The sequence below is a fragment of the Echinops telfairi genome, unplaced genomic scaffold (genome assembly GCF_000313985.2).
Source record: "Echinops telfairi isolate 266 unplaced genomic scaffold, ASM31398v2 ScPeMD7_9;HRSCAF=40, whole genome shotgun sequence".
In the NCBI taxonomy this organism is placed as follows: domain Eukaryota; kingdom Metazoa; phylum Chordata; class Mammalia; order Afrosoricida; family Tenrecidae; genus Echinops; species Echinops telfairi.
In genome coordinates, this window is record NW_022103906.1 from 32,582,164 (window position 1) to 32,596,307 (window position 14,144).

The window sequence follows — 14,144 nt, forward strand, 5'->3', positions numbered from 1 at the left end:
AAATGTCTGAACTGCACTGAAGGCGAAAGGCATCAGTGAAAAGCAAGGCTCCAGGAATTAAAGGTATAACAATTGAAGTGTTTCAACAAGCAGATGAAGCACTGGTAACACTCATTCTTCTATGTCTAGAAATTGGGAAGACAGCTACCTGGTCATTGAATGGAAAAGCTGCATGTTTATGACCATTCAAAGGAATATGACCCCAAATAATGCGGGCATTCTGGTACAATAATTCTAATATCACCTTCAAGAAGTGTGCTAAAGCTAAATCAAATATTTGCAGGACATGGAGAGAGCAACCAAAGATTCAAGCTGGTTTCAAAAGCAGACCTGCCATAAGGGACACGAGATGGAGTTTGGTTGAAAGCAGAGAATATCACTGTGAAATTTGTCTTTTACACAATGCTAAAGTATTTGTGCAAAGGTATTTGAATGGGCAATCCAGAACCCTTCCTTGTGCTCATAAAGAACCTGTACATAGACCAAGAAGCAGTAATTTCAACCAAACAAGGGGATAGCTCATGGCTTAAAATCAGGAAAGGTTTGCCCAAGGCTGCATACATTCATATATAAGGATTGACTCTATGAAGAAAAATCCACTCTCTAGATTGGAGAGATTGTTATTGACAACATGCAATATACAGATGGCATAACTTTCCTTGCTGAAAGCAAGGAGGCCTGAAAATACTTACAGATTAAAAGTAAAGACTAAAATTTCAACATGGATTGCAACTCAGGGGGGGAAGAACACCTAAATTCTTACAACTGAATCAATAGATAACATTAAGATAAATGGAGAAAAGATTCAGTCGTCAAGGATTTCATTTTGGTTGGGTGAAAAATCAGTGCTCATGAAAGTAGCAGTCAAGATACCGTCAACATATTGCCTTGGGAATATGTGTTGAACGAGATCTCCTGAAAGGGTTAAAAGAGCCAAGGTATCACTTTGAGGACTAAAGCATGCCTGAAGTCAACCATAATATGTACAATAATATTTTCAGTTGCCTCCTATTTGTGTGAAAGTTAGACAATGAATACAAAGAACTGATGCGTTTGAACTGTGGTATTGCTGAAGACTATTGAACATACTGTGACTCTCAGATCAAACAAATCTATCTTGGAAGAAGCAGTCAGAATGCTCCTTGGAAGTGAGGATGGTGAGGCTTTGTCTCCCACACTTTGGACATGTTATCAGGAGAGACTAGTCCCCAGAAAAGGATAGCACGCTTGCTAAAGTAGAGGTTTAGTGGAAAAGGACAGATTTACACGGTGGCCGCAACAATGAGCTCTAACATAGTCATTGTGACGATGATGCAGGACAGAGTCAGAATTTACTAAACTGCACCTAACAATAAGAGCAACAACCATTTTATCTTATAGAACATTTTATTTATTGAATTTCTTTATTGCATTCGAATATACACATAATCAGATTTGTTTGTAATTTTTAATCACTATTTTTTTGTTATTTTCATTCAAGAAATCTACAGGCAACAGAATCTTTTGTATGTTGAAATGTTTTGTAATGCGGGATTTATAAACTATTGCATGCTCTATGGATTACAACCAGTTTGATGGACAATGAATATTATTGACTATTAGGTCCATGACAGGAATGTATACTCCTGTCTACTCCTGGCATAAAATTTTGCTGGGGTCACATTAATCCTCCATCAAATGATATTTCTTAGTGGTATCTCGTACACTCTTTAGGAATGTCATGAGATCAGTGCCCCCGGTTCCTTTGTTTTGGGGTTCTGATTGTTCCGATGAATCTTCAGGCTTTGACTTTGTTGTTTGCTTCTTTATTGAAGGAATCACAATGTATTTGGTTACTATCTGCAAATGGTAGTCCCTCAGGGAGACAAGAGCCTTCACACATGCATTATAAATATCTCTCAGGACATCGTCTCCCTCTAAAAGGACAAAGTTTCGAACCGAGGGACCTTTCCCCAGTGACTCAAGAAAGGCTCTGTGAGCTGGTGGCATGTAAGTCCTCATTTCCTGGAGGAATTCAGCAGCAGATCCTAAAGGTAAAGGAACATTAAGGTAGAAAGGGGAGTAAAAAAAAAAAACTAAAGAAAAAAACCAATCACTGTGGAGGCTATTTTTCTAAGGTAACCAATGTATTTCAGATTAAAACTGCCTCATATTTTTGCATGGCTGTAATCTTTTAGAAGTGCATCCTCAGGCATTGCTGAGTGGGTTGAGAATATTAGCCTTTCATTCATAGCTCAGTGCTAAGCCATTTGTGTCACTCCAAGATTCCATGGGATATCAACACAGACCCTAACTAAAATTTATAAGAAAGGATATGAATGCAATCAGTGTGGTTGAGAGATCACAGCCCAAACCACAGCAGAAAACATTGAAGTAACACCTATTCTATTTGACAGTTAAAGATTATTAGTCCTGTGCCTAGCAGTGATAACTGTTATGAGTACAAAATTATAGTTTTGAAAAGCATATTAGCCCAATCCATTTTTTCATTGTGAAAACACTAAATTAGTGCTTCCTCTCACTCTCTTAACATACTTGATCGCAATGATGGTGATTTAAGTAGAGTATATATAAAATGTTCATAAAAGATCATGATTCCAATTATAGGAGAGTTTAAGAAATACTTAATATTAAGTCAAAAGCCTATTTTATCCAACTCAGTCTTTCCCTCTTTGGCTATTAGTAGAAGTTTAGGCAACAGAGAGAAGTTAAACGGTCTTCCCTTTTCCAAGTCCCAAGGAAGAACATAATGAATGTGACCACTCTTTACATTTAGACAAAGGCATTGTCACTGGACCATTGGGGGGCGAGGACATGAGAGTAGACAGTGAACAGTGCCCAACCCGCTCCTTGATATTACAGCCTCTGTTTCTCCTCTTCAACTCAGTCCTGCCTCATGTGTAGGTAGCTTTCTCTTTCTGAATCTGCTCTTACAATAGTCCATGTTTCACCATGACTAAGCTTTAAACTATGAATCCTACAATGCTACAAAATTTAACAAATGGTGATCATTGTCTGTCATCACCCACTCACCATGTTCCTGTTGGATGCCCAGCAGGACATCAAAACACTGAAAGATGCTGCTTTGGCCGGCACTGCCCCCTGAAAACTGCTTGGGGGTATCCCAGACCCCTTCATACAGGAGACCCTCTGGCAGCAGTGAGCTGCCTTTCCAACTAGAACAGAAAGGAAAAAGAAAAGTTCTATTGATTAATGGTCAAAATTCAGATTTTAAAATTTTGCAACAATGGGTGAATAGAAGGTTTTGTGGATTCGGTAGATTTCTTCCACCTCTTTTCACATTATTTATTTCTGATTACTTTCATGAATAAAGATAAGTCATGAAAGTAGAGAGGCTGAATCAATTATTGTCCAATTGATTTGTCTCATGGTCATACAGGAGACCCTCTGGCAACAAATGTCATTGGATTGTCAATATTCAGATATAAAAATCTCAAAACAGAGGATCAGTAGAAGGCCATATTGGCTAGATAGATGTCAGAGTCTTCTACCATGTCTTTTTCCCCCTGATTATTTCCACGAATGAGGGTAAGTTATGAACAGAGGAAGACTGAACCAAAGGAAGGCAGTTGCTCTCTAAGTCATGTATCTTGTGCTGATCTCGTGTGTTTCGGATCGGAAAAACTTCATGGCTTTTTCATTGCAGTGGGATTTTGGAAACATAGCAGCAGCTCTTTCTTCTGAGGCGCTTTTGGATGTGTTTAAACTACCAGCGTGTTGTCAACAGCCCAGTTATTAAGCATAATTCTGAGCACAGCAGCCATCAGCATTTTCTTTAAATGACTAGCTCTCCAGGACCCTCCGGTGAATCCCCAGATGAGTAGGAACAGGTAAATTATTCTTTTTCCAAACATGTATTTTTAAATTTGAGGAAAAATTGTCACCTAAATTTGATGTCATTGGGGACTATCACTGCAGATTTGTTCTTTCACAGTTGACTGAGAGAGAAAGATGAGGCTCTCTGTACCCATAAGCACTGAAAACCCTACAAAGCAGTTCTACTCAGCCTAACAGGCTTGCTGTGAGTCAGAATTGACTCAATAGCAGCTACTTTAATGTTTTTAAACAAATTCAAGAATAAAACTACATACCCAGACAAGTATATTCGAAGAACATTGAAAAATACATCTGGGTCCACATGGTCTGTGAAAAGATGGCGTAAATTTAATGAAGTGGCATCAGAGTTATGGTGAGAAACTATACTAGATAAAATAAGAAAGAGCGGTCTTTTAAACAATTGGAATTTAATTCCTGACAGACTTCAGGAAAGACATTGGGCCACCTTTTTTCAGAAAAAAATGTCCCTTAGGTCAAGTACACAATCATGTGACAAATACCAGGTGAAGCCCTCTCGTCACAGGTCTTCACAGAACAGGCTACGCCTGCTTCTCAGGCCACTATCTAGGACCCTGGGCTTACTCATCATCAAGACACCAAACAGATAAAACTATCAACCTTTCCTCAGCACTGCTTCCTGTGATCATGGACATGAAGGCTAATTACATACCTACAGAAGAAAGAAACCACGCACCCACACATGCATGCACACAGACACTATATTACTGTCTTCCTCCTTAAAGCTTAATAACCCATATGATTTGGAAACCCATCTCTTTGCCAAGGACTAATAAGCAACAACTCAAAGCCTACCACTAATAAAGAGTCACATCATTGTTAGGTTGTCCCCTAGTAAAACAATTATTTTGCTAATCTCTGTTTATTGTTGTTTGAATTGCTCGTTTTACAAGCACTTTTGAGCTCAATGCATTTTCTCTGTTGCTCCTTGGTTAGTTTGTAAAAACCCAGACTTAGCAGAGAGCTCCGAGTCAGCCTCAAGTTTTCTAGGACTTAAAGCAACTGGTTTGTTCGGCAAGTTTCCCGTTTAATTTCTATGCAACGTTAGATTACACACCTATCTCCCTGGATTAAGATAGTCTTATCTGTAAGACAGAAATAATAAAATATATTACAGAGAGTGTTTTGGTTGAGATAAATTATGTCCGTTGGAAGCACACGGAGAGAATGTTGTTTTCGCTTCCTATTCCTCCACCACTGCAGATAATCAAAACATTTCCCTGGCAGCCTAGAGCCTAGTACTGCAAAACACACTTACTGTGGATCTCTTCAAACACTTCATGGACTCTGAAGAGGCAAGAAGTTATCTCACTCAGGGCATTTTTACATTTAGCCTGGTCCTGCTGTTGAACGGCATCTAAGAGACTGGGAATTTGCTAAAGGGAGAAGGAAAAAGAAAGAAAACATTTTGAAATTCCTAGAAAAAAAATGGCAAAGAAAATATTACCCCTAAGTTATTAATTCCTGAAGTAAATATGCAATTTTCCACTCCTTTCCTTAGTTGCATATACTTTCAGCAGGTGGCTAATGTTCTTTATCCAGTTTGAATTTAAAGATAAGCTTATATCATACTTCCATTGTTTAAAAAATATTTACATATGTTCACATTATAGTAAAAGACATTAGAACTATGTCACTATGGGTTATAATTCCAATGCCAAATGGCATGGAAAATATTTGCTTATCTTTGAAGTTTCAAATTTGGCTGTCTATATCTATTTTGTACCTATATTTTATATTTTAAGTGATAACACAGAATTGGACAAAATAGGTATTTCTATCAGATTGGTCACCTGTTCTTAATTAAACAATCAAATGTTTCCTGAAGTCAGAATGTTAATATAAATGAATGTAATTTGTGCTTAGTATATTTCCACTAGTAAAGGATTGGTGTGCTATGCCACTCAAGAGCTAAGTGTTCCTGGGTGGCTGGGCATACTTTGATTGCAGAAGCTGCTGCTATTTCCACCAGGAGGGACATCAGGAAGAACCCTTTGTCGCAGCCATCACCAGGAAAGAAGAACAGAATGTCCATGTTCCTAAGGAAAAGGGCAATACTTTTTTTTTAATTCTGTGTAATTGTAGAGTATTTCATGGTTGCAAAACATGCTTATTTATCCGATTCAGCTATCAAAATACTTTTGTGAAATACAGATGACAGGTTTTACTACTCCCATTATGTATGATGACTGAATCCGTTTTGTTAGTTAGATTGGTTGTCTAAGGTCATATATTAAGTAGCAAGTTAAGGTGGCAGTTGAACTTCTTAAACCCCAAAAACAGATTTTTTTTCCCCTTTTTTTCTACTTTACGCGCACACACACACACACACACACACACACACACACACACGCATCCTGGTGCCACAGTGGATTATGTTTCCGGCTGCTAACTAGAAGATCAGAAGTTCAAACCTCAGCAGACACGCTGTGTAAGATAAGGCTCCCTGTTCTTGTAAATATTTATAGTCTTAGAAACCCAAAGGAGCAGTTTTACTCAGCTAGAAAGTCACTACGAATAAGATTGGATTTGATGGTGGTATGTGTATATATATTAAATTTACCATATATTGTATACTCAAAATTTGTTGCGGTCTCTGGGAGATATTGCTTAAGGAAGTAGTCTTCCAATGCCTTAGTAAATATGTTTGCTAATTTGTTTCAGTTGCTCACAGACTCTAAGGCGATGTGCTTTACAAAGAAATTGGTAATTTAAATAACAGGGTAGACCAGTTTTCTGTGACCACATTTCTGAGTTGGCTTGAACTTGATCTCAGGGTGGATATGTCTATGAATGCTGTGGCCATTAGCGTCATAGTCCTGAAGCCGTTTCCGTGCTATGTGACCTTGAGGAAGCTATTGCATCTGTTTCATTGTTCCCATTTAAAAAATGAAACTGATGATACCATGCTTCAGTTTTAAATCTTCAATAGTTTCCTGTTTAAGATATGTTTAAAATTCTCATAGGAGACAGCATTGTCCTCCTTAATCATATATAGATGACATATATGATTATCATATATATATATTTCTCCTCGTTAGAGTTGGTGTGTCAAATCTGCTATCCACCCTTAACTTCTGACCGTGCACAAAGGTTTTGACCATCCAAAGTTTTCCCGTTAGCTCTTCCCTCCACTCAGAACACATTACATAGTTTCCTTCAGTTCATTCCTACAGCTTCCTGGTCACATGCTATTAAGGACTTTGCTGCTAACGTGCAGGGCTGGCAGTGCAAACCCATCCTGAGTTTCTGCAGCAGAAACACCTGCAATCGGCTCCTGTAAAGATTCCAGCCAAGAAAACCATGTGAGGCAGGTCTACTCTCAGAAACGGGGTCCCTGTGAGCCAGAATCCACCCCAGATCACCTAACAGCGACAGCAGCTTAAACTGTATACGTTATATAGCAATTTTTATCATTGTAGATGCGGCTCTTTTTTGCATTGGTCTAACTTCATGAGGACAGGCTTTGCCAGTTGCTTTCAAGTTGATTGGGGCTCACGGTGATGCGGTGCATAGTGATGCAGAACTTTTGCCACCAGGGATTTTCAACGGCTGCGTTTTCACAAGTACATGTCCGGGCTTTTCCTCTGAGCTTCCTCTGAGCGTCTGAAGGGGCTTGAAGCTCCAAGTGTGCTGGTGGCTTCCACCACTCAGAGAGTCTGAAGGCTAATTTAAAGGATTTGTCTGTGTCCTAGCTCTCGATGTGTTCTCAGAACATATGTTAAACATTGGAGTAAGGTTTGGCTAAAAAAGGAAAAGTTTTTTATATGACTACTTATCAATCCTGGCAACTAATTCTAGCCACAGGTGTCAGTAGGTCATAGAAACCCAGATATGTGTGCATTTGGTGTTTATGCATATTGATTGCATATATATTCATTCAGGTTGTATTTATGGATCTGTAAGTACCTAAAGTATCAAGCTGACACAGTCATATCACCAAACCAAAAAAGAGAAAGAGAAAATAAGCTCATTGATTTCAAGCCGATTCCAATTCATAGCGACCTTATAGGACCGAGTAGAATTGACCTTGTGGACTTCAGACTGGAACTCTTCATGAGAGTGGCAAGCCTCGTCGTTCTTCTGAAGATCAGCTGGTCATTTTGAACTTCTAACCTCATGGTTAGTAGACCAAGAAGCCCACAATCTAACCACTGTGACACCAGGACTTCAGTCACAGATATAATCAAGAGCCGAACTTATTCATTCTTTAAATAACTACTTGAGTTACTTTTATGACAGAATCGAACTGATTTTTTTTTTAATCCATTTGGGGGATTTGATAAACTTATATTCACTTAAAATAACAAATAATTTTGAGAGTGAAACAACAAAACAAATACTTACTCGTAAGTCAAGGGTCTATGAAATCAACCAGGATACAATGAGTCATTTGGAAGAAAGAAAAAGAAATTTACAAATCAAATGATTTAAAATTATTGTTAAGAAATGTAATATTACTAATCTAGCAAAAGTATAACATAGGTAAAAAAATTGTATAGTGACTTTTATTGTTTTTAGTAGAAATTACAAGCACTTGGGACTTTGAAAGTGAAGCAGGACGAAATCTGAAAGGAGCAAACATGGGTAGTCAGAATCGGTAGATACTAATAAGGTGAATAAGAATCAAGCCCTTTCAATTTGGGTATCGCAATTTCTGGAAAGCACCTGTGAAGATACAGCTCCCAGCCTTGGGGACAGTGTACTCATCCCTTTGTGGAGAAGAGCCCATCGCTACATGGTTCCTAGGGGCCTAGATTGGGACTTCCACCTCTAGGTAGGAAAACGTGGTGATGTTTAATACAACTGGCTGCTTACATCTTAAATTTGTAAAATTTTAAAAGCAGATTAATCAAAAAACACAAAACAGATACTAAATGCTCATATTCTATGATTATACTTACCAGAGATCCAATAACAGAAAACAAACTTAGTTTTTGGTGAAACAAATCAGACATATTATTGCCTGCACCACCAGGCAACTTAACGGGATTTGGAACTGCAAAAAATAACTTCCTGGAATGATATATATATTCAATCTCTTTCTTTCAGTGGCCATTACCTGTGGAAATTTTATCAAACTGAAAACCTAGGTTTGAACCTTTCACTCTCTGTCCCGTTTAAACTTCTCTCATATATGTACAATTCTTTGGTCATATTTACAACAGTCAAAAACCATACGCCGCAACAGAATTGTACTGAGAAAAATTAAATCAACATTTAATGACCTTTTGGATTCAAGAGAATATACCCCTTCAATTAATGTTCCGATTGTAAATTACATACCCATTGGGATCCTTTTTCTTCCAATTTGCCAAGACACAGTCTGCATAAGCCAGAATAGGGCGGAGCCCCAGCTTCTCTGAGAGTTTGCAGTATGGAACAGCAATGTTTCTTGGCAGAATCTAATTAAAACACAGTATTTATTATTAAATTTCTGAAGTTTCTTACCTCTTCTTATGTACCGAATATTATCTGCTCCCTAAGAGGGCATTTTTAAACCAATCAAGTCTTCGTGGTTTTCTTCCTCATTTCACAGCATAGATTGGTAATTATTAATGTCCATATTTTAAACTTGTATTAATGGTGACAAAACCTGATCACAGAGCAAAAAGAGGTAATGAGCAAGGAGAATAAGGCTAAGATGCACCCCTGACTTCATATTAGCTTTGTGAATGTTTGCATTCTTTCATTCATCTATTTGCCAGACAGATATTTATTAAACATTTATCCTATGCAAGGCACCATATTACCCACTGATAAAACAGGGATAAAAAGATAAAAGTTATTATCTGAAATAAGTGTCATCATTTGCAATCAGTACCTTTGAAGATGAGAAAAATAAAAGTATAGATAGATTGCTGATTTTGGACCACCATGCAGAAAGACACTCTCTGGCCTGAATATTTTACAGAAAGATATTGACACTCAGCCTTAAATAGTCACAATGGTTAAAGGAATGATCTCCTTGGTCTGTAGGCAGAACTCTCTCAATTGGAGGGATACGTTTGTTTAGCCCAACAATTTTATTACCCTTTCTTCAGAAGAAATATAAAATTTGGAATTGAAAATTGTGATAATAGTTCAGCCTCTTTTTTTCCTTTCTCCCTCCTTCCCTTTCTTTCTTCACTTCCCTGAGTTTATTACTAATAGAATTCTGCTTTCTGTTCAGTGGGGTAATAACAGGTTTCTGTCTTCCAGGGCAATCCAATGGCTGTCCAAGTAGGTGACAGTCAAATTCTGTCCTGTACTTTGAAGAGGATCCCTTTTCCCCATATGGAGGCTCTACTAGTAACAAAGGAATGATTTATTTTCACCTGCATGACTGCATCTATCAAGTGGTTTATCGTGGAATTGTTCATTGTATTAATTAGCATAATCTAAGTCACATTCTATGACAGGGCTATGTGTATCTAATCCTAGACAGGCAGGGATGTATTGCTAGTTAGTGGTAGTAAGTGGTACCACTCCAGTGGTAGAGCTCTTGCATCCCATGTGACCCACTGCAGCATTTTGGGAAAATCATGAGTTAGCCTAGTGATGTTGGTGTGACCAAGAGGAGAAATGTCACAACAGAAACATTGGCAATCAATGCCCTACCTAGATGTGTGCCTTCTATTGCAGAACTTGTGCCTCTGGGAATTGTAATCATTTTGTTTCAGTCATTATTTCTATCAAGTATCTCAAAGGAAGAAATTGTACCCCTCTCAGATCTAGAAAAAATATTAAAAAAAATAAAATTGAAGGGAATTTAATGATTACCCTGATATGATTTGGCATATAGCTTTATGAAAGCAAATGTGCAGCTGCTAAGAAACTCAAGTGTTAATTCTTATCTATTCTCAAGAAAAAAGGCCATATGTTGATTTATTGTCTGTCCATTTATTTTGTCTTTTCAAAAAGTTTTTCACTTGCCATACCAGATCCTCTGATACATATAAAAGATACAAAAGCTGAATACATTAAGTAATTCAGATCTCCTGGAGGATCAATTTCATGGCTCTTTGTGCCATGTACTCGTTAGTCTCACAGGCTTTGCCTCTGATCTCCTGGTGCTATTCTGCTCCTTTTCTGTTGTCTGCAGTCTAGCCATCTTCTAAGTTGTCATTGAAGACCGACTTCTTACTCAAGCAATACACCATCAGTTCAACTAATATAGTCAACCTTGTTCTCTTCTTAGCATATGTTGCCTTTAACTACTGTTTCTTTTTTCCTATCTTGTCCCTATACCCTTAGTTAGAGTCTTAAATTTTTAGTTATTAACACTATGTGGTTAGCTATAGTTTACATTTGATTATAAAACCAGAGCTAGTGTTAACCTTAGTTTAGTGTAATTTTAGAATCTAGGTGTGTGTGAGAAATGTTCAGTAGGTTGGGTGACTGTAATCTATCTGTCACTATAAGATTCCAACTCATAGTGACCTTATAGGATAGAGTAGAACTGTTCCATAGGGTTTCTGAGGATGTAAATCTTCTAATTGTTAGGGAAACTGATTATGGCTCCTCTTTCTTCCATAGAACAGTTGGTGTTTACAAACTACTGAACTTTTTGTTGACAGAGCAAACAACCCACTGTGCCATTAAGAACTCCTGTTGATGAATATGAGGAAGTGTAAAGTGTCCCCATGATTACAAGGTACATATTCCTCTTTTCGTTTCTGTAAACGATTCATCAGAGAAGTGAACTGCAAGCGCTTCTCTGTCTTTAAGCAGCTTAAGAAAAAAAAGGAAACCACTAAATAAAATGTCAATTGCTTTTGTTCATAGAAAAGAACTTCCACTAAACGATAAAAGCTGATTCCAGACATTGTATTCTTATTCCTAGTTTAAAATTTAGGCGTTGTGGGCTGTCTTCGTTTCATGAGATCGAGGGTGCAATATATCAAATGGAATGCCTAAGTAAATTTGCATAATTCATTGGGCCTACATAACAACAAAACATATTGATTATTTGAAATTCAAATTTCACTGGATATCCTGTGCTTCTCTTACTGAATAAAGTATACATAAAAGAACGAGAATATAGGGCCTTTGTTGCCCTACTGGTTAGAGAATCAACAGAGATCGTCTACTTAGTCTGCAGGTATTGTTTTACTTCATGTATTCATGTGCTTTATACCTATCCCTTAGTGTGAAATTACTATGAAAGATTACTTTCATAATGACTGTACTTATAAGTTTTGCTTACATATAAACAGGAGTTTGATTAACATACAAATCTATACTAAATACACCATTTAAAATCCAAAGTTAGCTAATTCTGGTGCTTTTAGAGTAAAGTCAAAATCTTTTTCTATATTGGCAAATGTAGCATTGCCCTAATTTTACCTAATATGATCCCCAAAGTGTTTACACTTTTGAAAAGTCATTACTAGAGAAAATGTGTAAACTTACAAGATATTTAATGTAGCCTTGTTTACAATAGGAAAGCAAAGTAACAGTAGAGGATTAAGTAGAGTTTAGAAACTCATTGAAAAATTAGCATTATATCAAATGCTGCTGATTACATCTGTAACAATGAAAAACAAGTATTTCAATTATAATTTACAAGAAAAAAAGATATTATGTATATGGACAGGAAAAGTCACTTTGTTATAGTATTTAAATAAGTGACTAAAATAAAATTATAATAGTCAATATTAATTTAAATTAAGTAACTGGATTATTTTCCCCATTTATTTTTCTGTTATTCAGGAAAAATGTCATTATATTGCTTTGAGAATTAACTAGCTTAAATGTAAATGGGAATGCCACCAGGTAGCACAAGCAACATGAGAAGAACTCCATACCTCACAGGCATCTTCACCACCTTTATTCCACACATATGCCATGGTGATGTACCCTAGGGCCAGATGTGCCAGGCGCTGCGACTTGTGCCCTGTGAGGTCATCAATGCTGAGCTCAGGCACCTGAGAGCACAAGGAGTGGTTGACTCAAATCAGTGTGGGTGAAAGATTTTGCTTCAAGACCAAATTTAAAATACTAAGAATCCATGAAAGGAGATGATTACATAATACATAGTTCAAACCTCTTTGACTCTTGCTCGTAATTTATCACACTCAATCAGCTCAGGCAGATTTTTAGCAATGGAAATCCATTCAGCGTACTTTTCAGGTAGGTCCTCCTTGGAGAAGAGAAATGGGGCTTTTATTTATTAATTGACTTTATTGTAAAATCTGATTGCTTTCCCACTGATAGACTGCTTTCCCCCAACACCCATTCTGTGCAAAGCCTCTCGGGCTTTGGCTCGGGTGTCTAATGGCGGTACTGTATTGGCATTGCCATCCTTCCACAAGGAAGCAAGACCTTTCTGACTTCCTGCTCCCTTCTGTTCAAAGACTCTCACCTATTTTGTCTAAGTTCACTGCAAAATTCCAGCAAAATATTCCTCACTTCTCTTCCAACACTTGGTTTTCATTAATCCCTTTGTATTGTACCGTTACACAATGTTAAGTCATTCGAAGTTACCTATGGTTTGCTTCTCAAGGATATTTTTATTATTTGAACAGAAGAAAAATAAGATTCACTATGTTTCAGGAGGCAATTATATCAATACTTTTATATGTGTCATCTTATATATTTCTTGTTTAATTCAACTGGCAGCCTCAAAACTAGTTTTATGTCTATGTCAAATAGAGAAACTGAGGTCTCATTTATATAATTTGTTTTGTACATATAGTTTATTAGTATTCAAATATGAGTGTTTGAATACTACTTTTTACATCATAGCTCAGTGTGTCATGGCAAAGATCATATTGTGCCTTTGAGTCCGCATTTCCCCTAGGACTTCACGCAGCGCTGAGCCTGCAGGAAGTGCTGGACATGCTCCTCCACGTCAATGACTCCTTGGGTTTCACTGTGGGTTTATCTCAAGGCAAATAAGTTCTAAGGAGATCCACCTGAAAGTTCCACCACAGAGCCTCGAGACTTATGAGCTCAGATCAAGAAGAAATAGGTCAACAAAAGCCCTAGGAAACGCCCTGAAATGACATGCCACTCCCAAAACAACTGCTCAACTATGACTCTTTCACAGCCTATCTTGAGGGAAGCCTTTATGGGGCAAACCTAATGCTGCATTATGAGGCCTGAATACCAATCGATAAATAAATATATAGACACAGGTATAGTTTTACACTTTAAAAAGTGTTACTATTAAAGTAATTTATAAAACCAAACGAATGTAATATGTCATTGGAAAATTCCAAGCCCCTGCTTTGGCCACCCTTATCAGCTGAGGCAGTGGTTTTCGGCAGTGAGCATTCAGACTC

The 14,144-nt window shown here is 37.5% G+C and overlaps 1 protein-coding gene across 1 annotated transcript in view; it reads right to left on the reverse strand.

The window, feature by feature from the left end:
- Window positions 1–1,382: 1,382 nt before the first annotated feature.
- LOC101651988 (indoleamine 2,3-dioxygenase 1) overlaps window positions 1,383–14,144 on the reverse strand; it is a 14,693-nt gene continuing 1,931 nt past the window's right edge. Inside the window, exons 2-10 of the mRNA XM_004707665.2 lie at window positions 12,905–13,000; window positions 12,666–12,785; window positions 9,163–9,281; window positions 8,224–8,238; window positions 5,816–5,915; window positions 5,135–5,252; window positions 4,113–4,164; window positions 3,034–3,176; window positions 1,383–2,027 (exon numbers count right to left, since the gene is read on the reverse strand). Of these exons, the coding sequence (XP_004707722.1) occupies window positions 1,663–2,027; window positions 3,034–3,176; window positions 4,113–4,164; window positions 5,135–5,252; window positions 5,816–5,915; window positions 8,224–8,238; window positions 9,163–9,281; window positions 12,666–12,785; window positions 12,905–13,000 (1,128 nt within the window). The 3' untranslated portion in view covers window positions 1,383–1,662. The remainder of the gene's footprint in view (window positions 2,028–3,033; window positions 3,177–4,112; window positions 4,165–5,134; window positions 5,253–5,815; window positions 5,916–8,223; window positions 8,239–9,162; window positions 9,282–12,665; window positions 12,786–12,904; window positions 13,001–14,144) is intronic.